Source organism: Eufriesea mexicana, unplaced genomic scaffold (assembly GCF_001483705.2).
Source record: "Eufriesea mexicana isolate 0111107269 unplaced genomic scaffold, ASM148370v2 scaffold6940, whole genome shotgun sequence".
In the NCBI taxonomy this organism is placed as follows: domain Eukaryota; kingdom Metazoa; phylum Arthropoda; class Insecta; order Hymenoptera; family Apidae; genus Eufriesea; species Eufriesea mexicana.
In genome coordinates, this window is record NW_016914784.1 from 319,150 (window position 1) to 345,632 (window position 26,483).

The 26,483-nt window shown below is 52.1% G+C and overlaps 1 protein-coding gene across 4 annotated transcripts in view; it reads left to right on the plus strand.

Moving 5' to 3' along the window:
* The window catches only part of LOC108552531 (uncharacterized), an 80,458-nt gene that overhangs the window by 43,924 nt on the left and 10,051 nt on the right, over positions 1-26,483 (plus strand). For 2 of the 4 annotated variants that reach the window (XM_017907135.1, XM_017907136.1), the window contains exons 1-2: positions 643-704; positions 14,928-15,209. In XM_017907135.1, the coding sequence (XP_017762624.1) occupies positions 681-704; positions 14,928-15,209 (306 nt within the window). In that variant the 5' untranslated portion in view covers positions 643-680. Of the gene's footprint in view, positions 1-642; positions 705-13,813; positions 14,003-14,927; positions 15,210-26,483 lie in introns of those variants that run through there. The other 2 variants (XM_017907137.1, XM_017907138.1) reach the window with 2 other exon arrangements.

Genomic DNA, 26,483 nt, shown 5'->3' on the forward strand with positions numbered 1-26,483 from the left:
CCTAGAACACCACCGTATTCAGGACCGCGCCGCGTGTTTCACGATCGAGCGCGTAAGTCTCGCGCGTTCTACGCTCTACGCGCACACCTACGCGACACCGTTGCTCCGACATTTTGGTACCGCTGTGACAGACAGACAGACAGACAGACAGACAGTCAGACAGAAGAAGAGAGAGAGAGAGAGAGAGAGAGAAAGAGGGGGAGAACGATTCGCGACACCTTTGCGTCGCGGTTTCGTTCTTTTTTTTCCCTTCTTCTCTTCTCACCTCTGTTTCTTTTCTTCTCGCGGCGCTTACCTCTCGCACGCGCGGAGGAAAAAATTGGAGGGAAAAGGGAGGAGAGGACGCGCTCGTGTCGTGGGAGAGAAGTAGAAACGGAGAACGGCGCGGGAAAGAGAGAGGGGGTCAAAATCTTGGCAACGTTGGAGGCTTTTTCATTTGATGCGCATCGGATTCCGGGACGCTTGGAATCGCTTCGGTTCCCATGAGTCTCCGCGGCAATCCGAGTAAAGGGATAGAGAAGGAGCGAGGAGGGGCGTCTACGTGCCTGGTGGGGAGAGCTTTTTTCGTTTTACAAACTGGTTCAATTTTTTCTCAAAAAGCGGGTGAACACCGCGGAAACCGGTTGTGTCTACGCCGACTCGGGACCCGACTCTGGCCGAGGAGGAGGCGTCGGAGGGGAATGGTCTTCTCTTCGGAGCTCCAGGTTCGTGTAGACTCTGCTATGTAGCCCTGCTCAACGAGTATCCTTCTTCTTAATTGAACCAACTGATCCCATTGTGTCTGCGAGCACGCTTCCAGCCGAAAATCCAATTCCCCGCTCATCTTCCCAAACTTTCTCCTAAATGTCTGCCGACGTCTGCGCCGGAAAACCAGTAATTACTGAGATTTTTCCGACTTTCTTGATGAACTTTCGAGCTTTTGCAAACTTTCTTGTACCTCGCGCTCCCGTACCCTCGTAATTATCATTTCATCGTGGATTACGATAACTCGGACCGGGTCTACTCCTCCTCCGACTCTCTCTCTCTCTCTCTCTCTCTCCCCCTTTATTATATTTTCCCACTTGGATATCGGTCGCACGCTTTTCTCATTCGCGATAGAAGCGCGATTATCACCGGTAGCGCGCAACCTTTAAAATGGAATGCTCCTCGTTTGTACGTAGTTTGGGGAGGGGGGGGAGAAAAAGGAAAAAGGAAAGAGGAGAAAGAGAAAAGGGAAGAAAAAGAAAGGGAAAAAGAGGCATCTGACATCATTATGATAATAGTGACGAAGCTTTAAGACGATTTGGAAAAGGCTTTTGTGCATGACACACTTCTCCCTTTCGCGAAACCTACTCTGGAGAAGCCAACGCGAAGTAGGTTTCCATTAGCAACGACGTATTATTATTTACCAGGCACGCTCCGAGAATCCAGAAGTCTCTTTTCAGTAGCGTAAGCCTCGCGTCACGGGCCTGCGGATGCCAAACGGCCAACTCTACGGAGATTTCATCGAAGCGAACCCTAGTTCGCGACCGATGGCGTCGTATTCGACGCTTTATTTTCGTAATTGTTCCCTGGCCAATCGATTCGAATATCGCCTCTTCGCGTTATAGCCAGTTGTTTCGTCTACCCGACGCGTGTCTAACCTCGGTATTCCTACGTCGCGTTCCTCTTCTCGCAAACAGCTCGAAAATCCTGTCTCTTTCCAAGCTAGCGGGGAGAGAGGAGACGGGAAAAGGAAAAAGAAACCGTATATCGCGTTTTCCATATTTTTTTTCATTCATTTTCTAACGTAGTAGTAACCGCGTCCTTTCGAATTTCGGAGTGATTCCCCCACTGGATCCGCGTTCCGGGCGAAAAAAGGTAGACCTAAAAAGAAGGTCCGAAAACAGTGAGAGCAAAAAAGCCCTCGGACGGGCAAAAATTTCCCATTTCGAAGGTAGCGAGTTTTGTTTTTAAAAGGTTGCTGCCGCATCCGCGTCTCTCCACGTGTGGCCAAAGATACGAAAAAGAGAGAGAGAGAGAGAGAGGGAGAAAGTGGACGCGACGAAAGGTCGGGCATCGTTGCTCTAGATGGACGGTATTAGCCGGCCTTCGTTTCGGTACCCTTTGGAATTTATTCTCTTTAATCGATCAATACCGGAATCGTTCAATTTTAGCGCGATCGTTATTTTCGCGGCGAGAACACCGAAGACGTTGGATGGGTTGTCCCTGGACGAAATCGAATGGCGAGTGGCGCGCGGATGGACCAGAAATAATCGCGATCCTTTTAGAAATCCAGGACAAATCGGTGGGAGTCCGTGGGATAATAAAGGCGAGAACGGAGACGGGGAAAATTGACGGTATCGTTGGCGGCGCAGTCTTTGACTCGTCGTAGAAAGACGACTATGAAGATCAGTGGAGTATGTCGCCTAGTAATCGTCGAGTGCACTTGACTAACGCTCGCTTTAGTGGATCTCGCTGAAGGCAGGCCGTGTGTCCGTGTGCGGCGTGTACACGCGCGCGATTACGCGTCGATGTGGCTCGATGAAGCGTAACCTAATACGATATTTTTTCTCGCTTTGCATATACACGCGTGACTCGTTGAAAATGCCATGTATCTTATCCGTGGTCTCGTTACCCGGTCGAAGACGCGGTCTCGCCGAGTTTTTAGCGAATCAAGAGAGATGAAGAGGGTAAGAGAGAGAGAGAGAGAGAGGTTGCCCGCGTTGTTTAACCAACGATCGCGTGCGTGTACGTGTTACTCGCGTGTCTGAAAATTGCCGTTATTCGGGAAAAAATCAATTTGGCAGTGACTCGATGGTGCTGGACGAACAGTTGGTCACCGTCCAATAACCGGAAGTGGCGGCGGTGGTGGCAATGCTCGATGAAGGGACGTAAAAGAACGTTGCCTTGGCGCTTATCCTCTGTCGAGAGAGAGAGAGAGAGGGTTGGAAATCGTCTTGCCTTTACGCGTCCACGAGTGAACGTCGTATCTCATCGATTATCGTCCGCTTTGGTTACGCGTTGTGGATAGCGTGCAACTTATTCCACCGATATTTTGTCTTCGCATTCGGTACAGCGATAACGATGTACATACACGCGTGTGACGTAACAGAGAGTCGGACGCGTCAAAAAATAAGCGGAAATAATCTCGTTCCCATGGGAACTCGCGGCGATATTTACCAGCAGGGAGAACGATCGCGTTCCGATGGTCAGACAGACGACGACTCGGGAGAACGGTCGTCGTCGGTCCTGGGCTAATCGACGAATTGGGAATTACGCTTCGGTGTTTGAAATTTCCGAAGAAACGGCGAACGCGCGTGTTTCGATTATTCGACAATTCGTCCGTGGCGACGCGTATTTGCTCCGCGGTGGAAAGTCGAGGTGGAAGAGTTGGCGGCTGCTTCCAAAAATCATCCCCCTCTAACGGTGAAACGGTGACGATGCCAGGAGAGAGAGAGAACCACTTGTAGCTTCCACGCGTTACTCGGTGTCTTCCAAACCGAGATGTTACAGCGAAGAGGAGTAACGTTTAAAAGCCGCGATACGATAAGCGGTATCGTACGCGACGGAAATATCGATATTCGCAATGGTGGACTATCGAGAGAAGAGAGAGTGCATGGTGCGCGACCGGCAGAGACGTAGTCTGGCCTAGAACGTGGAAGAAGTCCCGACCGAGCTTCTTCTTCTTCTTCTTCTTCTGGATCCTTCCTTCAGATGGTTTCGCGCGCGCTATTTTCTCTTCGGCTTCGCCATTGCTTCCAACACCGCCCGCGTCCCTGCTCCTTCCTTTCTCCGCCGACAAATTGCTCGGCCTTATCGGCCATCTCGTTCTCTATTTTTTTCCCCCTTTTTCTCTTCGCTCCGTTATCTCGATCGGACAGAAACCTCTTTCTTCGCGCGCATCGTTATACTTCCGCGGTGGAGAAATTTCCAAGGACACGCGGCTTTTTTCTGAAAAACTGTGTCGTCTCGGAACGGCACGGCAGGCCGAAGTTCCACGCGAAAGGTTATCGACGCGGTTACGTATTTCTGGAGCGGCACGGGGAGCTGCACGATAAGGCCTTACTTGTAAAATTCCGATCCTTTCGAAAATACGGCGTTACGATCGGCAAACGGGTCGTCCGCGTCGCACGGTCGCCGACATTTTCACTTTCCCCTTTTCACCGTCCGCGCTTCATTGTTCGCAGCCAACTAATCGCGGAATCGGCCATTCGTCCGGGTCTAATGTCGCCGCGGGACGCGTGTTTACCTTCGGCCACGCACGATCCAGGATTTCGCGTTTGCCAACGGGGGGGGGGGGGGGGGGGGGGGGGGGGGGGGATCACGAGAACGATCGAAGAAGATTACTCCACGGTTGCCATCATCGGTTACACGATCGGGGGCTGCTTATCGGCCGGTGGCTCGCGCGAGCCCCCGTTTCCTTCGCGGCCTCTTATCGTTCGATTCGATGACGCGCGTTACGCGCTCTGCGTCCACGACCCGCCCGCAAAACAACCCCCACCCGTCGAATTCCATTAAAATCGTGACCGGTCACGCGGAGCATCGGGAAGAGATAATACCGAAAGCCGATGATGCGCGCGTTCGCGTTGAAAGCGACGTCGCGGTGGCAGGAAAAGCTAATAACGGAGAAAAACGAAGCGGCGCTTCTCGAGCGATCGTGCACGAGGGGACGCGTTGGTGCACGCACAAACACACATTCACACACACACGCACACAAGGTATCGTCGTTTCTAGGGGGTCCGCGAGACGCGGGGCATCGGCTGCGATCGCATCGTACCGTATCGTACAGTGTCGTATCGTATCGTATCGCATCGTATCGTAGGAAGAAAGGTAGTGGGAGGTGGTGGTTGGCGATGGCTAGGTCGGGAGGGGACGTCGGCCTAAGAAGGGGCTACCAAGGGGAGGAAAAAGCTAAAAGGAGGAGGGATACACGTCGAACGAACGGAGGAAAAGGAGGCAGTGGCGGCGGCGATGGCGGCTGGTCGAGCAGGGGGTAGGCGAGACGGGGGAGGCCAGAAGAGACACACGACGGTTCCGTGGCATTTGTAGCATTGTAGGTCGTTGCGTTTTATAACACGACTCCTTAATTTCCGCGACGGGCGTCCGTGTCCGCGAAAATCGTCTTTGTAATAATCGTGGTCGTTCCATTATCGCGACGTCTTCGCGAGCGTACGTGGTTGCAGCAGTGACTCGTGCTCGTGGTTGTGCGGCTCGTCGTTACGAATGCGAACCTCCTTAAGCGGCGATGAAGCGTTTACGAGGACGCGGCTGGTACCCTTAATGGACCCACGAGGCTTTTTTGCTCGAGCCTCCTTCGTTTTCCACGGTTTCTGACTCGATCGCCGCGCACGGGACGGGACAAAGAGGAGCGCGCGTGGTCGACGCGTGGAAACGAGACTCGGTACGCGGTAATTGCGTATAGCGTGCTTGTGCCTCTGTTGCCGTTGTTGTTGCCGTAGTAGCTTTTTCTGCGGTTACGTGCCGTGTGTTTGCGCGTACGCACCGCGCGTCTACGCGTTTGTGCGCGCCTGTGTGTCGGGATTCTCGTTGAACTCGGTTCGTTCCCTTGAACGTGTTCCGTGCCATGATTCCACCGTGTCACGGTACTCGCTGCTCGATGGTGTAGCCGCATCGTGACGTAGCGTCGCTAAACGATGCACCGACAGAAAAGAACCGTCCTTTTTCCCGAGTAAACGCCACGTTTTTCCTCGCGTGTCCGTCAAACAGGTGGCAATCATTCGTGCCGTCGGTGTGTACGGGATTGTCGGACTTTTTCTCCGGTTCGAATCGAAGAACCGACCGACCGACCGATCCGCCGATTACGCCAAGGAAACTACGATCGCTCGACGTCGCGCGCTTTTCCGCCAATTCCTCGCCAATTCCTCGCCAGTGTCTCTACTTCCGAGTACTTCCGGCTCCGCGTCGCGTCCCGAACGCCACCGAAAACACCTCTTCTTCTCCCCCTTTCCTTTCGCTTTTACTTCCAGTGTCGTTTTCATCGTCGCCGCTGTTTTCGAGGATGAGAGCCAAGAGGAAGTTGCGGCCCGCAGGTAACTCGACCTCGTGCTGCACCCTCTTCTCACCGTTCTACCGTACGTCGCCGCCTACGGAATCGCTCTCGTTTTCCAACCTTTTCCTCGCTTTCCAACCGGCCTTTTAAAGCCAATCGTCTTCTAAACGGTTAGAAACTAACGTGTCCCGCGTTTTTCGCGTCTCTCGATTCGACGCGTCGAAATTGCGTTTCTCGAGTCACGGTTGCTCAAACGCGTCCATCCGACGACGTTCCCACTCGCATGATTAATGCGTCGATCCTTTCACCTGCGTGTCGCCAAACGCCGTCTAACCGAGCTAATCGCTTCGTACCTCCAACGACCCGGCATACTCGATCGATCTTCCAAGTTTCTTGGGGAAAAAGGAAAAGAGAAAAGAGGTGTTTGGCGCGTGTGGTAAGTTCTTCTTCCCTGTTTTTGGCCGCACTAACGCGATCGCGAACCCGAGCGATGCCAGCGCGCCGTGGCGCGCAATTGGCGAGCGCGGAAACGACTCTGCGCGCGTAATTATACTCCTCTTTGATGTTCGCATTCGGTGCGCGCCAGCCGGGAACACAATGGAGATAAAAAGAGGAGAAAAAAAAAAAAGGGGGAAAAATAGAGAGGAAAAGGGTGTTTCGCGAGGGGGGCGGGCTAAAGGGGAGATGCGTTTGAGTTTACGCCCGTTTTTCGAAAAGACCGAGTCGCGTTTTTTCCCACCGTGCGCAGTAAAACTCGCGGAGTTTACGCTTTTAAGTCGACTTTCCCGTCTCCTCTTCCGCCCCCGCCCTCCCCCTCGTCCCCTTCCAGCAACGAGAAATATCGCGTAATAAACCAAAAAGCTCGCCTTTTTACGAATTTATCTCGCCCTCTTTTTTTCTCCTCGAAAGTTTACGACCGTCCCGTGGAAATTTCGTTTTTATGTAACAGGTAATTTCGAGAATTTACTTTTCCCGATGGGCCACGCGCTTTGCCCTCCCGCGTGCACTCTTTTCTTTTCTCTCCCTCTTCCTCCTCACTTCTGTCCTTTTACCATCCCCTTTTACCTCCCCCTCCGTGAGCGAAATTTTAAAGCCACGACGCTTCGGAGAAACTTTGAAACGACCCACGATGGGTAGTACTGGATACGCGTGGAATCGATCCACGGGGTGGGACCGAACCACGACGTCGACGTCGACTTTTACTCTCCTTGACTCATCACGCCCTCCCCCCCCCCCACTCCTCGCCCCATTCCCGAAAATTCACTCGTCGTCGCGAGTTGTCGCGATTTTCGAATAATTCGCGACGCGGACCCCCCGATCGCGGCGAGAAACGTTCCCGAGCAACAAATATTTTTTAGCGTTAACGCTTTTCGAATCGACTTGGACGATTGGCCGATGGAAATGGTGGACGGGTTTCCAAACATCGGGGGAAAAATTCCATACGCGTAGATCTAGCTGCAAACATTGTCGACACCTCGAATAGCCTCGGTACCGTTGGAAAACGCGACTGGGAACGGTGATTTTCAATTTCCACGCGTTCGCGCGTTTGTTTTCGTCACGGGTTCGACGTTTCGTCACCACTTGTTGTGTCGGGACGTTGATGTTCCGGTGGAAATCAATAGAATCCATGAAACGAGGCGATCTCCTTGCAGCGACGAGTGACTCTGCACTCGTCCAATTATCTCCCAGTCTCTCTCTCTCTCTCTCTCTCTCTCTCTCTTCGCTCTGCCCCTCCACACACACACGCACACGCACGCACATTCTGGCGTACGCGTGTGCGCGTGTTCTCTTTTCCACGAAACGAGAGAAGGCTGTGTGTAATATGGCACGTGCGTGCACGAGGAAAAGCAAGCGGTGTATACGCCCCCTCGTGTGCACGAGAGAGAATGAGCGAGAGGGAAGGAGAGAACGGTCTCCACGCAGCGTGCGGCGAGGTTTATCTTGGAGTGCGCGCGATAAAGCCACTATCGTGGCTCTCGTTGAGCGGCCCTGTGTCGACTTCCATGAGAAAAAAAAAAAAAAAAGAAAAAGAAAAAAGAAAAACGAAAAAAGGGGGAAAAGGTGCCTAGAAAAGTCGGTCAGAGCGAAACGTAATTGCGAATTCGCGAAAATTCGTCCCGCGAAAGAAACGCTTCCGCTTTTACTATCTCCCTCTCGTCGGCTGTGACCGTGGAAATTTTCCTCGGAAAAATCGTGGGTCGATCGGGTTCGTTCCGGTTCATTTCGGCTGCACCGGGGTTCGAATCCTCGAGTTCCGCGTCGCGACGTTTCCACGCGCAACCTGTTCTCCGCTTTGTTTCCTAATTCGCGGAGAACCGTGTTCCCGAATTGCCCGTCGGTGAACCGGGAGATAAGTCGAAATCGATTTACGCGATCGCGATGGCGGATGATACGGACGACGAAAAGCCACGGCAACCCGTTTTCTCGGTTTCGAGAAAATAAACGGGTCGCGCTTTCCGGAGGAGTTCTTGTTTCGCTAGTCTTGTCTTCTCGTGCAGTAACTCGCGACCGCGGAACCGTTATGCCCAACTATCGTTGCGCGTATATGCAAGAGGATCTTCGTAGCCGGGGGACGGAGGGTGGAAGGGAGAGGAGGCGGTATCGCGATAGAAAAAGCAAGGTGGAAGCGAAAGACCGCGTACGGGATAAGCGGATAAAAAGGGCATCGAACCTAATCACGTCGAAGGAACGCGGTTTGCGAATTTCTCCCGAAAATCTACGATCGATGCACGATCCGATCGACGAATATGTTCGTTAACGCGCGATCCACTCGCGTAGACTCGCGGGAAATCGTGACACACCGTCTTCTCTTTCTCTTTCTGACCTTTCGGGGCAAGAGATTTTTATCGGAAATACTCGCGATGTCTCGAGCTGGTGCGCATACTTGGACGGTTTGCTTTGGGTAGAGCTTTCTTTTATCGAAAAACGTAATTCCCGCTAACTTGCCCTACGAATTATCCTTAGTTGTTCCACAGTTAATTGCAGTCTTGGAAGTTTCATGGCTTCCCGCCTGCCAAAGTTTCAACTTTGGACGATTGTCGTTGGCCCGGAGCTATTCAGAAGTATCCCGGAGTTACTTTCAATTGTTGCCCGCCAACTTTCCACCAGACTTCTTCTATTTTTTTTCGCTCCAAATTCAGATCCGCCACATCTTTGTCCGACGTTTAAGGTTAATTAAACCTGCTTCTTCTACCGTTGATTCATTGTTTCGACTTTTCGGATGTTTTTCCGCTTTCCAAACGAATCGAAAGTTTCCTTCGGCCAAAGTCGACAGACACGGAGGGAGAGAGAGATGGCGCGAGGGTGGGGTGGTATTTTTGCTTTCGGAACTCGGGTGCCTTTGGTCACGTGCAACACACTTTTCCACTTTGCGGTGTCATCGAATGTAATATCCAATTCCTTTATACTCTCTTCTTCTCTCTACGTTTTTTTTTCGTCCTCTCTAACCTATTCGAGTATCTCTCTCTCAGAGACATCATCTCGTATTATAGCTATCTCGAGTTATCTAACGGTCGACGAACCATTTTGTATATTTTAAAAAACCCTGCACACCGTTTTCTGTCTCGTTCACGTGGCCGTGAATGATGCCATTGAAGTTCGGATCGCTCGTTATAGCTCTTCTCCGTGTTTTAGGAATCGAAAGTGCGGCGCGCGTCTCGGGAATGTTATTTTAGAAGTTAAAGGAGATGCAAAGAGAGAGAGAGAGAGAGAGAGAGAGAGAGAGCGTGATATATAAAACTCGGCGAGAACTTGGGAAAAATTTCGAGTCGGAGAGAATTTTTTAAAATTCGAGGGAATAATAATACTCTACTAAAAACGTAACACACGCGAACAACCACACACACGCGCGCGCGCGAGCGAGTGCAACGTACGCGTATACGAGTCGCAGTAGGGTGCTTCTTGATTTTCTAGAAATATTAATTCGAGGGAAAAACGAGAATTTGAGGTATACCGAGAATCGAACTCTGAACTTTTGGGATAGAAAGCAGAACTCTGACCGACGCCACTGCTATCTCGTCCCATTGGCCAGTGTTATTCTTCCATCTTATATCTCGAGCATGGTATAATTTTCGGTAAATCGGTACGGGGTATTTGCATTTCTGCGATTTTCGGATATTTTTCGCTGATGTCGCGAGTCTGCTGTATATTAAATAATCGCGGGGAATCGATCGATTGATTGGCGATGCAAATTTTTTCGGAACTCGTGGCCACGACGGCCACGATCGCGACGAGGACGACGACGAGGACGACGACGAGGACGACGACGACGACGACGACGACGACAGACATCCGGACGAAGAGTTGTGAGCGCGTATCGGTAGAGACCGGGAAAAGGCGTATGGCAGGTGAATAACCAAGTGCACGTACGGTTCGGCTATTTTTACGATTTTCCGGTGGCCGCTGGCGTAAACGCTTCGATTACGTGAATTATAACAGTATTCTGGCCTCTCGACGAGGCCACTTGGCGCGGCTCGTTCGCCACGCAGCAATGAACGCTTCGGTCGACGGAATAATCGAAGGAAAAAAGGGAGGAAGAAGCACGGTGAATCGACGAGTGGCTCATCGACCGTTTGAAAGTTCGAGAAACGATGGCGAATTAATCTTCCGATTAATTTGTAGGGCTCGCAACCTGTGAACGAGATAACACCGGCGCGACGACGGATTTTCAGGATAAAGCGCCGATGCTCGGAAATTCTCCGACGGTTCTTCTCGCTGTATTAGTTTCGTATCGGCTTAACGAGAACTTCGGAATTAATGCGCCGTTGATTTTAACGCGTTCTAGGAAGGAATTGAAAAGAGGAGAGGCTCGCTACTCTCCTCGGTTTCAATCCTTTCTTTATTAATTCAGAAACCGAGTGGTTTTAGAGGAACTATAATTAAAATCGAGCTTCTCGCCCCTCCCACCTCCGGGGGGCTCCATGCTCTCTTCTTTTAATTTCGGGTTTCCAGCTTTAATTACTTCCTTGGTAATGGCCCGGTATTTGGAAATCGGGCATTCGTCGCTATTTCGCGGATAAGAATTCGCTAAAAAGTTATCCGAGTCCGGAGGCCTCGGCGGGAGCGATGCATGCCACTTTGCGAACCAATGTTCCAAACATCGAGCGTGTACCGTTCTGTTCTAAATTCCGAACATTCGTTCGATTTTCCGCCATAAGTCCAATCGTCGATCACCCGATTCGTTCGACGTGTACACGTACACGGTGGTTCGTACGAAGCGATCTTCCGAGCCCGATTCGCTGGTCGGGATGCTCCATCCACGACGCGGATCCAGCAAGCTTCGTCCACTCTTGCTCCCCGCCAGTCTCTCCTGCTCCGTTCAATTTTAATCGTATGCACGTAGACGGTAATTAACCAACGACGGTCACGTTTCTCGTGCTCGTGGTTCGCTCGGTATCTAGACTGGGATCGAACAGCGGGTGTCCCATCGACGGCGGAGGGTTAACCCGATTTCCCAATTTGATCCGGATTTCCAAAAGGTCACCGAGCGCGAGTACGCGCGCGCGCTCGCGCTCTCGCCACTCTTCCGTGTCCCGAGGAGTTGGGCATTTTCTCAACGGCGAAAGGTACTCTAATCCGATCCGTAAACACAATAGAAAGTATCTCGGGGAATCTAGGCTACCGAACGAACATCGTCGACTGGCGCGCGCGCGCTAGCTCCCATGCACGCTCCTACGCTGTTGTACGTGTGTTATCCTCGTGTACGTACGCGAGACCTGAATACCGAGCTGCTCTTCAGCCCCGGCAAAAATGTTTGACATCCGGTTACCTCGTGGAAAACGGTCTTTTGACGCGCCATCGACATTTTTTCGCCGAGGGTAAAAGGCAAATGCGAGGTAAGACAGCGGTGCCGGAGGAATTCGAGAGACGAAAATTAGAAAGGGGAGAGAGAAGCGCGGAAGGGCAAAGGCGCGGAGAAGAGAGAAATGATAAAGGACGAGCGCGTTCGGGGTATAGGAGGGATGAGGGAAAATTAGTAATGGCGACGCGGCGAAAGGCGGAGGAGGAGGAAGGTGGGAGAAAAATGGACGCGAACGCGGCGCGGGGGTACGAAATTGGGAAGACGATGAAAGAGAAGGGATCGTAATTTCGCGCAAATTCGCGCCTTGTCGATTTTTCCGCGTATCGTACCCTCAGCGTTTTCCGATACGGGGAATTTATTGATTCCCACGATCCACCGGCGAGTTCCACGGAGGTTTGCCCGAGGGGGGAATTTTAAAACCGCAGTCGAGCGTGCAGCCTAAACTCTGCCTTAGATATTACCCACCATCCTCGATAAGGGACGTTGACCAGTTTACGGACTGGATACCGAGAAATGATGCACGTTCCAGTCGAAATTACTCTCCGGTTTATGCCGCTGCAAAAAGAGATTAAAGTAGTAAACTCGACGAAATCGCAGTTTCTAACCGTGAAAAAGAGAGAGAGAGAGAGAGAGAGAGAGGGAGGGAGAAAAAAAGGGAGGAGAAGAATTCGAAAATTCGCGTTTTCTTATTCGCCTCGGTGGAAACGGAAGATTAAACGGAGCGCATAACGAAATAAACAAAGTCGCTAATCAAGTTATTACCAACAATCGTCACGTGTTACCTTTCATTAGAAGATAACGACGCGTAACCGAATGTCGCCAGTTTTAACCAGAGATTCGCCAAATCAGCTTTCCGATTCGTTCCTAATGGAACTTCATCAGCGGTCGGTGAAGCCGATGAAAGTTAAATGTCGATATTCGACTTTCACAATTTTACAAAGTCACTCTCGATAATTATGCTAATAGATACAAGCGGCTCGCGTTAATCGTTTCCGGATAATGCAATGAAAACTTCTTTTTCCTCAGAGTTTGCCCGGAACTTTCTTTCCGCCGCGAAATCTTCGCATTCTTCGAATCTACCTCGCCCGGTTTCCGATCTTCCAACAACTCGGACCAAGTATCGGGGTAATCTAATCTCGTCGGATTAGATATCGAAAAAATAGTTTTCTTCTTCCGGTTTCTGTCTCGATCGGGATTGATCGTGGAGCGCGTATTCCATCGACGTGTCCCGGTCTTCTGAAATTTTCTTCTTCTTTTTCTTCTTCTTTTTCTTCTTCTTCTTTTTCTTCTCTTCCTCCTGCTCCTTCTTGAACCGTACACGCGTTATTCGCGGGAAGGAAAGACGAAACGGCGAAGACGATCGATAAGATCGATAAGGGCAAGTAGTAGTGGACGGTGGCGATCGGTCTAATGGTAATTATCGGCTCTCGCGGTTGCTCCGAGGCAAACGATCGTTGACACGGCGTAGGCGTTACGCTGTTCTCCAACGGTATTTCTTATTTCCTTTCCGAGCGCAGTCCCGTACTTAACCGACCACCAAAGTCATAAGCGAGTAAGCATCGCGGCGAATTGGTTCGTAAAAGTGGCGCGTAGTCGGTCGAGGATCCCTGGACGGAGGCGAGTCGTAAATTAAACGCGTTGCCACGTCGGCGTTTCTATCGGTGATCGGGTTGGCTGGAAAACTGGCCATCGACCGGTTCGAACTGATTCTGATCGAGCCGAATGAAACTAATCGAAATTAGCGGGGAAACGTAAGGGCAAAAACAAGCGCGAGATACGCGAGGCTGATAGAAGCGAATGGAGGACCGAGATCGGGCAACCTGTTCCCCGTCGTAATTGAACTTAACCGAATAGGATTCGGCTCCGGGCGTCGAATCGAACGCGTATAATCGAACTCTCGAAGCAACGGGTCCGGAGTCTCGGTCGTTGCCGAGCAGAATGGAAGAACGGTAGAGAGCACGAACTTTGAACTCGTCGAAGGGGAAGAGGTTAGGCTGAATCGACTTTGTCCGATGGATCAATCCCTCTACTGTATGTTACAGAGAAAACACGTGAGACCGAGCATCGTCAGGGGCAATCGTGATCGAGCTGTGCACGTTTAAACGGATTCGCGTTTAAATGCTTCCAAGATCATCGTCTTAGAAGCGTTCTCATCCGGTTGACGGAGGCGCCCGGGTTGGTTTCACTTCGAGAACGAGCCCGTCGGCTGACTGCGCATCGGACCAACACCTGTAAGCATCTTCTCTCTCTCTCTCTCTCTTTCTCTCTTTCTATCTCTCTCTCTCTGTTTCTCTCTTTCTTTCTTTTTCTCTCTCTCCTTCGAGCCAAGAAGTTTTCGTGCGTTAGACAGACTCTTTCTCGAACCGTTTGCGCGTTGGCTCGCATTTGCATCGCGGATATAGCTAGTACGTGTACATATATATGCGTATGTATGTATCGCGGAGCTAGCCGCCTAGAACGGAAGGAATAAAAATCGTAAATGCAACCGTTCTGCCACCACCACCACCACCATCACCACCACCACCACCACCACCACCATCACTACGACCACCACCCCCTTCGGGCGTTCCGGAAACGGCTGGAACAAAGTGGTCTTCTAACAGGAAACGTTAAATTACCGCGATCTCTCTCTCTTTCTCTCTCTCTCTCTCTTTTTCTCTCTCTTTTTCTCTCTCTCTGTGTCTATGTCTATCTATCTATCTATCTCTATCTCTGTCTTTCTCGAATCGATCGTAATTTTCGAGCATAATTTTAGGCCGAGCGTGATTAACGGGCAAGCTGAGAGATAACCGATTAGCCCGAGGTATCGTGGGAACTCGAGAAGTATCACCGCGCGGATTCAATCGCAAACGTTCACCCCGAATCGCGTATATCGTTCCCCGGAGAAACGGCTGCTCCTCGCGATCGCCGAGCAATTAAGATAATTACCTATCAAGATTTTTTCGCCGTTTCTTCCCGATTGCTTCCCGTGCTAATTACTCGATACCGTACGCCAAGCTCTTTATCATTATTCCCCACCCTGCGCCGTTCAAAGGAGAGTCACCGACGAGAAACGCCTATTCGAGAGGCGTGATTTCTCGCTTCTCGTCTCGTTGCCAGCGCGTGGCCGAATCGCGAAAAGTTCTGATCTTTCCTGACGCGAAACTAATGTTGCAGAGTGGAGAAGGAAGGCGGTGGGATTACGGTGAACCACAGGAACGGATCTTGGCGGGTGAAGAGCCGGTGGCAGTGCCAGGTCCGCGCATGCTTCAGCAACGAGGCAGTTCAGCAACGACACCTCCCGCGACGTCATCCTCCAACATGTTCCCCCAACAGTATTGCTTACGATGGAAATACCATCACAGCAACCTACAGACCATGTTCTCACAGCTGCTCGAGCGACAAGCTTATTGCGACGTCACTCTGGCCTGCGAGGGCAAGACTCTCAGAGCGCACAAGGTAAACAGAGACACGTTCAACCCCCGTTGCCTTTTTGCCACGTGGATCGCTCGACGATCGAGTTCGCGCTCCTACGCCACCACGGCCACTCTCTCGCGAATCCAATCACCGATTCGTCCGCTGCTTACCTTCCCGCCGTATCTTTTCCCCCCTCCCCCGGCCGGGTCTACTCGATCGGACGAGATATCTCGACGAGTCGAACAAGTGGCAAAAAGTTTCCACCAGGTGAAAAGGAAAAAGAAAAGCAGAGAAAGGAAGAGAAAGATAGGCTAATCGCGGTCATAGGCGATATCCCGCGGCGTGGATATCGAATGGAAAGAGAATAATCGTTTCATCGGCGGCGTGGCCCTTTAACAGCGACAACTTTGCCCTTCGTTGGACTTCGATAGTCTCCTATTCGCTTTAAAATCCCTTTTCCACGCGTACGCTCGGTTTCAGCTATTTTACGCTTTGAAATGTTTTAGAGGTGCTCGCTCGTTCGCTCTGCGTCGTTTAACGCGTTACAGGGGCATTGTATCATCGTCGAAACGCATAGTACTCCATTTTCACTTTCCGTAAATTGGATACACAGTTCTCCGCTCTTTTGTCCGCCCAAATTGCTACGTATACTCTACTTTTTTCCCCCGTAGCCTTAAACTCGGGGGAAAAAAGCAGCGCGCGCGCGCGCGCGAATCGCGACGGGAAAATGCTGCAACCGACGACGAATCGTCGCCGATCGCGAGGGTAACCGATTCCCAAGAATCACGGTCCGCGATTCGCGTGTAAAATGAGGAACAAAGGACGAAAGCTGAGAAGCGAAAGGTGAAAAACGAAAAGCGAAAAATGAAAAATGAAAAATGAAAAAGGAGAAATGAGAAATAGGAGGAAAAAAAAAATTGCGAAAACAGAGGAGGATGGTAGTTCGATAAACGCGTTTTCCCGTAATTAAACTTCATCCCCGACGGAAAAAGCAGGCGAGCAGACGACAACGAAGGGCGAAGGCAATCTCGTCCAGCTTCCATTGACTTCCACGATGCCCGTTCGTCCGTTTCACTCCCCCCTGTTTTTTCCTCCTACACGTGTCTCTCTATCGGTCCGCAGGCAACCCCGTTCGACCATCCTTTCTCTCTCTCTCTCTCTCTCTCTCTCTCGCTCTCTGGCTCTCTCGGTTCGTAGGTTTTTCTGCGTGCCCACCTCTTCCTTGGCGGCGCAGTGCCGGGCGGAGAATTTCCTCGATTCGTCTTATTGCGCGTCGCGAGGCGGGAGAAAAGAGACGGAGCGAACGGCCGTGGAACGGGTGGAGGAGGACGGAGCGAGAGAGAAAAGCGAGGGTGGGGGCAGCAGACCACCCTCGCCTGCCCCGGGGAACATAAAACTTAACAAACGATCAATTTTCTGTTCTTTGTTTCTTACCAGGCTGGAACTACGGTATTTCGCCACTCTCCGTTCCCCACCCCCGGCTTTCTCCTTCGGCCCCACCGCCCGCTCCCGTTCACCCCCCGGTTCTCTCCACCCTTTCTTTCCTTTTTCCTTTCTGTCTTTCTTTCCTCCTTTCCCGCCGGCTTCGCCCGTTTCGCCCGTTTCGCCCGCCCGGCTTCGCCCCCTTAGCCTCACCCACTCACCCTCGCCCTCTCACTTTCCCTGGCAATCGCTATCTTCTTCTTTTCTTCCCTCCCACCCTATTCGCGGGGCTGTTTCACCCCTCCCTTCGAGCCCGACGGCGAGCCGCCCCCTCCATGTTTCCCTTTTTGTATCTCCGTCTCGGCTGTGCGTCGAAACGAGCCGCGCAGAGGAGAGGCACTCTATCAAAGTAGAGTACGTTTGGCTTGGTTTATTTTTTACTTTGGGAGGGGTCCAAATTGTAAAATCAATACTTCCTCCTAAATTTAGAATGCCGCCACCGAGCGACGCCGACGCGCGCGGCCTTTTTCCTCGTTCCTTTTCGGCCTGTACACGGGAGGCTTGGTCGCGCGCGCGTCGCGATGCCGCGCCACGCCGCTCCGCGCAGGGAACACACCAGCGGCAAGAGAGAGGAGAGCGAAAGAGAGGGTGATCTCGCGCGGACGCCGCCGCGTCATCGCGCCGGAAAACAAAAGCCGACGCGCGGGCGAATGCGCGCACTCTTCGAGACAAGGCTGGGATCAAAAACGACGGCGACGCAACGCGGGGGTGGTCCACCCGTCGCCCTTTTCTACCCCCTCTCGCGCTCTCTCTCTCTCTCTCTCTCTCTCTTCCACTCTTTCTTTCTCTCTCTCTCTCTCTCTCTCTCTCTCTCTCTCTCTCTCTCTCTCGTCCAGACGACTTTGCCTCGATTCCGAGATCGCGAAGCGGTTTCGGAAATCGAAACGTTCGTTGTCACGCGTGCGATAGCGGGTAGTTGTTGCGGTAGTAGTGGTGGTAGTAGTAGTAGTAGTAGTAGTAGTAGTAGTAGTAGTAGTAGTAGCAGTAGTAATAGGTAGTAGTGGAGAACTGTCCACGTCCAGTCTGTACCGCTGGGTTGTAGCGTAGGGCTAGGAATTACGGACAGCTGCTCCCTTGTGCCTCTGCCACCTGTATCCAGGTGTGCTCGATGATCGTAGATGCGATCGCTTCGCGAATGTGGGGAAAATCGAAATCGTTTTTTCTTCCCTTTTTTTTCTTTTCTACCGCTTCGTTTTCGACGTTCGTCTGTCGGACGAAGGCTGACCAAGCCGTTATTTCCTTTTTTCCTTCCTGCTTTTTCTTTTTCCCTTTTTTAGGGTTCCGGTATGTCGTAACTATCTCCGTCCGAATTTCGATAAACCTTGACACGAGGAGACGACCTGTATTTCGAGGACTGGTAGGGAAAACGTTGCGCGAATAAATCAAAGGTCACGCGCGTTTGTTTGTCGACGGACGGTCAAAGGGGCGAGGTACTTTGGCGATAGACTTGTCACTTGCTTTTTTCCCCGTTTTCTCTGATTTTTTTCGAAAGGTCAGGGAAAATAACGGCAGCAAGATGTACGCGAATGACAGGGTAGGTGGAAATACTCGTCCGGATTGAAATATAAACGACAGAGGCGGTGTGGTACGATCAAAATGCAACGTCAGTCGCGCTACGATGTTGTGGTTTGTTTTATGACGGTGTTGCGTTTGTTTCCTTGTTGTTCGTTTTCGCGATCGCCGCCGGTGGGAGGTTAAATATCGATTGCCGTTCGATGTAACGCTTTCGGCTTTGCTCGTGGCAGCTGAGGTCGTCTTTTTCGTAAAATAAACCGATTTCGAGTACCGAGACCGATGATCCCTGATGCAGACAGCTTAATTTCCGACCATTGTTATTAAACGAATAGACGTCCGTGTTTCGCGAATATATAAAGTCGAGGACAATTTCGACGGACGCGTGCGCGGCCAGCAGAGCGGTATCGTATCGTGGCGGTCGTTAAACCGGTCGTTGGAATTATCCAAGACGAGGAGAGTCTCGAAGCCAAAACGAAAAGACGGATTACAATGGTGCCGCCGAATCACGGCAGACGAGAGTCGCTGGAAAATACGTACAACGGTTATCGATCCCGCGACAAACACGCGACAGCGATTCCAAGGATAACTTGATCCGATGTCCATGAAAATCCGCTTAATTCCAACGGTATGTTCCGTTAACGATTACGCCGATGGATTCGGACGACATCGGTGAGCGTTTCGCCGACGCTCGATCCCCCTGACTTTTCGATCCGGGACCACGCGCGTCCAAGACAACGCGCGCGGGTCTCGCCAACACACTCGATTTAACCGTTGCACTACGCTACTGGTCGTTTTTCTCCATGACTAACGTCCCGTTAACCTCGAGTTGCCTGGAACAAACGCGATAATAAGCGGAGGAGTCTCTCTCTCTCTCGTTAGACTCTCGAGGAGAGCTGCACACGAGTATCCCGCGGTTCGGAAAAATCAGTCGTCCCTCGATCCGGAAACCCTATCCGCGTGGAGACAGAGAGATCGTACGTGTACGACGAAACTCGAGGGATTCCTATAAAATTTCATCGAAAGGCACACGCGCGTTTCTTCGTCCGTTGAAACTTTCATACCGGAATCGAGCAACGATACACCGGAGGGTGACCGTGTCGACTAACCGCATCGCGACCTATTTTTTCAAAAGCAGTTTTCAACTATAGACCAGATTCTATGTATACTTCGAGCTAGATAGCGAATAGTTTCTAGGTTAACTTCATTTTTCATTTACGCGGAACTTACCGTTCACTCGGAACGTACTCGCGGCCGCTGAATTTCTCCGCTGTCGCGCGACGCGCTCCATCCGATTCGCTTCCCTCTCGAGGACCACGAGGCCCGTTCGAAATCGCGATCGATTCTCGCGCGTGTACCGATCGCGGAGCGGGGTAGCTCGAGTTTGCTCCGGCAATCCGGAGAACCGATCGCAACGGCTCGACGACGACGACGTTTCGACGGACGTTGTCGCGTTAGGCTACTTTTTCGATCGCTGGTCACTATGCGAACCCGACAATCGGGGTCAGCCTATCGATCAAGGTGTGCGCGCTGGCGCGCGCTCGCACGCGGCCGCGGAAACGCAAAGAAAACGACAGTGAGATTCCTCGCGTTCTGCGACCGTGACGATGATATCCACGCGCGTTCTCAGGTTCACTCCCGCCGACAGGAGATGCACGTTACAACACCGTGTGCCTCGCGGGTAATTATATGCCGCGCCAGAAGGGTTGCCAGGTGCCAGGGTCGTTAAACCCGGACATCCTGTGTTCTAAAAAACACGACGCGCCGCTTCCTAACTGTATAAATAATAGTACTCCTTTATTCCGTGGGTCTGGCCGAGAGCCTAACTCGACTCGGCGACACGTTCTCGCACGAAAATGCACGCGGGGAACGGAAACGGTGACCGTATGAGGAGAAACCGATCGATCGATCTCGATCTCGATCGCGATCGCGAGGAAGAGACGCGTCGCGTCGTACACGCCGCACCACACCACTCTCCCTCTCTCTCTCTGTTTCTCTCGACTCTGGTAGCGTAAATAGGAAAGATTTTCCCGACAAAGGATTCGTCGTTCGAACACGCGGCCGACAAAGACTCGATTAACAACACCGACGAGCAAGTAAACAAAGCGTTCGTTAAACGCCGCGCGTACCGACCGGGATAAAACGAAGGAAAAAAAGAGGTCGAAATCCGGTGACACTGCGTGAAAAAGTGAAAACGCAGGCAGTCTCGACACCCGGGGAAAATCGGCGCGTGGGTGATTCTTCAAAAGCCCGGGTGGAAAACGCGCGCTTGAATTTTCTCCCGGTGCGCGCCGGGACAACCGGCGGCCGTGGGAAAAGGACGGCGAATCCCGAGCAGGGAATAGAGCGAGAAGGAAAGAGAGGAATAGAGAGAGAGAGAGAGAGTAAGAGAGGACGAGTGCTCTCGCACGTGTTAATGGGATTTTACGAGCGACGCGTGGCGAAGGAAAAGCCGTTTCACGAAATTAACACCCGCCGAAGCGAGTGAACTCGTAAAAAAATATAATCGATATTTTCGTACGGGCGTAAGTACTTTTCCCTCCCTCTCTCTCTCTCTCTCTTTCTCTCTCAGTCCCGCTCTCTTGTCGTCTGCGTTCACACTGAGTCACGCTTCTCTTCCCTCGAAACACGCAGGCACACGAACGCGCGTATACACGCGCGTTATTTTTCATTCTCTCCCTCACTCTCTCTCTCTCTCTCTCTCTCTTCCCCGACAGCGACAGTGGCGTAGAAGATTAATTCGTTTTACTCGTGTCTCGGAGTTTAATATTTTTCGTTAGATCTTGCCTCGCTCGTTTCCCTCCGCCCGTATCGGCGCACACATTTGTGCACGGTCGCGAGCGTCTCGACGTCTCGCGACGCCCGTTTCGCGTGGAAATTCGCAGGCCGACTTTGCCAGCCCGCGACGACTAACAATCGCGCCACCTATTCGGAGGCCCTTCGGGAATCCGATGCACTCGACGCCTCGGCGAAACTTGTAATTTTTGCCTGCACGCGATCCGAACGCTGTTCCCACAGCGCGAATAACTGTATTTTGCGAAAATTCCTGCCCTCGCGCTTGTTTACCGCGCAAATATCGGCATCGATCGTTTACCGAACTTATTTGCCCGAATGACGGGTACTAACGTCGTTTTATCGAAAAATAATGGGTTCGTAAACTTGGGCAAGCGGGAGAAAAAGTTTTCAGACGGCCACGGATTCGGCTGCGTTTCCGAGTACAGTTTTCCAACTAGCTATTCGATCACAGTTTCCATCATCCATTTCTACTCGCGTATGTACCTTCGAAATGTTACATTTCTAATCTCTTCTAAGAGATCCGTTCTTCCCCCCTTGCCGTCGATTCTCGTCGATTTTGGCCGATTTTCGCGGATCTTCGCGATGGCGATACCACGAGTCTCTCTCGCTTCCCATGGAAATTACACGCGACGCGCCGGTGTCGTAACGACAAAGCAGTCGCGGCAGAATTCGTTAATAGCGTGGATAGAGAAGGTCGTTACGGAAACGCGAAAGTGGTAAATTAAAAATAAGTCGAAGCTATAAATATTTACGATCTCTTCATCGCGCGGATTAGCAGCGGAACGCAATTAACGCGCGCGATTTGGAAAATTGGGTGGAAAGGCGCGGGTGACGGGGTGCGGGCGGCGAGAGAAAGAGAGAAGAAGCGGTAGGCGTAGAGAAGAGAGCGTAGTCGGCGTCGGTGTGGTCGGGTGCGATCTCGAATTACGAATGTAAACTGGATTCGCGAAGGAGCGTGACAAACGGATAAACGGAAGGCGTCGGAGAGAGAGATTAATCCGTCAGAGATGCAGCGATAACGCTGCGGAGAAGCGGAGAAGCGAAGAACCGCTGTGCCGCCCAGGGTAGTAGTCGTTAAGCCTAATAACTAGGGTTCAAGAAGTCAGTCACGCGGTATATTAATCGTCGAAACGTAGCATTCTTTGCTTATTGACGTTTAATCGTATCCCAAGCGAAATTAATATTTCGCTCGGGGGGCGTGGTTTGACGTTATCTCGGACGCGATTGGCGATCGTAGCGGTGGCACGCGTTACTCCGCGGGTAATCGCGAAACGAAACGTTGGAAAGGCGATTTAGCCGCGCGTCGGTGCGGCGTCGGTGCCGCGGCGGGAACGCTCGTTGTCTCGTTGCTTTTTCTCTCCGTGGAGCGGGAATAGAGAGGCAAGGAGAGAGGAGGAGAGGCGGCCAGGCGTCGGCGGCCTTCGCATTGCTCGAATTTTCCAAAAACTTTCGAAATCGGTGGTCGAATAAGTCGCGCGCGCGTTGTTCGCACACGTGTGCGATTTGTTCTCCAGCTAGGTGCGATAGATCTCTCGGACAAGTCGCGCTTACGTTTGCTCGCTTGTTAACTCGTCGGAGCATGACGATTACAAATCAATGAAATCTCGCCGGGTTATTAGAAAATCAGCTCGTGACTACGTTCTACTTTGTAAATCGGCGAGAGTTCCTTACGCCACTGCGATCACACGGAGGCACGCAAGCCCCCGTATGCATGACCGCGGCCGTCCGAGCGGCGGAGACGCGCGTATACGTACACACGCGCTCACGCACACGCGCTCACCTCGGACAATTGCGTTTGTCTTCTCTCCTTCTCCATTCCGGTTCCCTCCTTTTCCTTCCTTCTGCCTACTCCCTCGCTCTTTCTTTCCCGCTCACGCCCTTTTCCCATCGCCTCCCTCCTTCTCTCTCTCTCTCTCTCTCTCTTCTTTTCCATTTTTTCCTTCTCTCCCTCGCCCCGTCCATTCTCCGCTCCCCCTTCGATCTTCCTTCGCCCTCTCCTTTCTCCCGCTCGCTTTTTTATCATTTTCGCTATCCCTCCCCCTCTTTCTCTCCCCGTTTTCTCCCCTTTGCACCCTCCGCGCCTTCCTCTTTGACTTTACCTCTATTTCTGCCCTTTCCCCCACCCCTACGCTACCTTCTCCCCCTCTCGCCGCGTCGTTTCTCCTGTCCTCTTCTTCGCCACTTTGCCTTTATTCGCCTCCGTTGCTCCGTCTTTCTTTCCCTCTGCCTCTATTCGCGGCATTGTCTCTTTTGTCGCCGTGACCCTCCGCTATCCTATTCTCCCTGCCCCGTCTCCGTCACTGGCCTTTCCCTTTCGTCTTTCGCCTTTCCTCGCGATACGATATCACGGAGGACACAAGCGCGAACCTCGGGCTTCCGGCGAATTTCGGCCGTGGACCGTGGCGAAAATTCCAAAATTTCTCTCCTTTGTCACGGTCCTGGCCTTCACGCTCGGTCGCTTTCTCAGAATTCGTCCGCTCGTCGGTTACGGGCCTTCCCTCCACCCTGAATACGTTGTGCCACCGGTTGGTCCCGCGTTTCGCGCCCGAGGTGATCGGTGCCCCTTCGCGGACACCTTAATAACGCGGCTATGCTCCGTTCAACGAGAGTCGACAGGAAATATAAACAGCTGCGCGCGAGCGACGAGCGATCGAACCAGGATCAAAACATCGGACCTGGGACACGAAACTAATTATACAGACGTGTAAGGTCGAACGTTTCGAGGAAAATTTTAGTTCGCCTCGTACACAATGGCTCCTATTAGGACTCGTACGACTCGAGCCCGAGCATCGACGTTCAGTTGTCGCTGATCCGTGGTCGCAGTCTCGAGCACGTAAGTGTTTTGTTTATATTTCTTGCCAATCCTCGTCGAAAGTCGTAGTATAGAAGCGGTCGAAATCATCGGTGTTTTTCGAAACACTACCTCTGCTAATAGACGATCGGTTCGCGTTAGCGATCGAGTTTTCCCCGTTAACGATCCCCCTGCGATTCGATCGAATCCGACGCGATAAGAAATACCGGACTCGACCGATACCCCGAATCCGTGCGAGATTACGCAACGTCCGCAAGGTTGTGGTAGAGTGGAAAGCCGGAAGGTGGGACGTAGACGGCGAGGAACACACTGGCGAACGGTGTTTTCGTTAATTTCGCCTCTCCATTCATCGATGGGATACGATGAACTCGGCGGATACGGCCGTCGACTGAAATGGAAATCGCGCGTACGCGTTCTTTATGGAATTACGTAAGAGGTATTTTTTCGAGGCCGGAACGCGTCTTCGATGCGAATGGTTTTTCGTTAATGTAAACGACAACGGTCGGCTGCCTCGGGTTAGCGTCGTCGACCTCTTCTTGGCAATCGCTTTCGGCTTCCCAACGCGGCCCGGCCAACTCCATCGAGATTTATATCGTTGCACCTTTCGACCACCCTTTCTTCCGCCGCCATTTTTTTCCCTTTTTCTTTCCACCCGCCACTCCGCCCCTTTGGAAAACTCGACGGCAACTCGAACGGGCCGTCTAGACCGTTCGCGTCGTTTCATAAAAATCGTTCTAACTTGGAAACGTTCGGTTATACGCTCGTTAACCTCCTTCGTCCGACGGTGGTTTTAACGAAACGCGAGATTAGTTTCCAAAAAGGAGAAAAGAAAGGACGGGAATCCACGAAGGAAGTCCTTGGCGAAATCGGATTTAATTTCGCTCTCCGATCCCTTCCAGCAGACTGGAATTTCTTTTTTTCCTTCCACCCCACACCCGCACTCCGGTTCCGCTGTTTGATATTACGAAACGGAACGAAACGAAGCGAGACGAGACGAGACGAGACGAGACGAGACGAAACGAAACGAAACGAAACGTCGCGCGGGTGCACGCGTTTCGAAGGACCGGTAACCGAATAATCAAACGCCGATTCAATTTTTCACCGCGAATCCCTTTTTTCAAGGCCACACCTCTCCCTTCCTAGCCGTCGCAAATTCCTTTTACCCTTCCGTTTCGGTTTTCCTCCGTCGCCGCCGCCGCCGTTTCTCCGTCTCTCCCTTTGCTTCTCCTCGTCGGCCGCCAGAAACGGGAAACGCCTGAACTATCGATCGAATTACGTAACTACAGGCAGAGGCCGGTAATCTCGTTTTTCTAATGAACTTCGTAGCGAGCGAATGCCCCTTACGTCGGTCGACTACCACAAACTGTACGCCATATTTCGTCGCAAGATCGAAAAGTACGCCTTCTTCTTCCTCTTCCTCTTCCTTTTCTTCTTCTCTCCTTCTCTCCTCCTCTCCTCCTCTTCACCCTCTTGCTTCGCAGCCCCGGTCGTCGTCGACCCTCGGAACGGGCGAAGATATCGACTAGCCCTCGCCGAGATTCTCGCGACCCTTCGCGTGGCGTTCGCCTTGGTCTCGATCGCCACGCTCGAGATTATTATACCTCGCGGGAGATGCGTTGGTCGATGGGATTTGCCGACTGGAGAATCGCGGTAGACTCGTTTCCCACGTGCTTGCAGTGGCACGTCAAAAGTAGAAAACGTCCCGGTTACGCTTTCTCAGACGTTAAAACGGAAATAATATGGATTACACGGTAAAGTAGCGTTCGCGTCGCATTTATTATTTTGCCTGCATCGGTAATGACAATGAAGGAGTCGCGGAGGCGAACCTTCGCTTTCTCGGGATGCACGAGGCGCGATTCGGGGCCAAGTGGTCGTTTCTTTCGGAGACACGAGCAGAAAAATGGAAACCGCTTCTCTGCCGCGAAGGTGGCGTTGAAGTCTCCGCCATCGCGCGGAAAAACGAGTTACATTCGCGCCGACTGTTCGAGTCTGCGGTTTTTCCCCCGCGCAACGCGTCCCGGCGTTCTTTCGAACGTGGAAAATAGCGACGGCGGTAGGCGAAAAGAAGGAAGAAACGAACGGAAACGTTTGCACGCGAAGGGTTTGCACCCCGGATCGTAGGTTCCGAGAAGGACGAAGACGAAAAACGAGCGGAGGGATGAAAAATGCGGAACGATGGCGAGAGACGGTCGCGTCCCTCGGATCGCGCGCGAGGTCCGTGCCGACGTGGCACGTTATTGCAACGAGCCAACGAGGCCGCGCATATCGATAAATAACCGTAAGGCAGCGTTAACAACAACAACGATACGTCGCCTATCATTCCGTGCTTCTTTACCGCCACCCACCCCCCGTCGGGCCGCGTCACCCCCACGGGGTGTGCACACGTAGGTACAATCGATTGCGTCTGCCAAGCTTTTACGCCGGGGAGAGAAAACCGGCGAATCGACAAATTCGACGCGGCGCACCCCCGTCTCCGAGGAGGGGTCGCTCACCATCGGCCCCGTCCATTTATATCCTCCTTCGTCCTCCTCTTCCTACGCCCTCCTGCCGCCCCTCTCGCTCTCTCCTCCTTTTTTATCCCCCATCTTTTTCTCTCCTCTTCTCCTTCTTCCCTTTTCCTTCTCCTTCTTCCCTTTTCCTTCTCCTTTTTCATCTTTCCCTTCTCTCTTTTTTCTTCCTTTTCCTTTTTTCCTGTTCTTTTTTTTTTTTTTTTT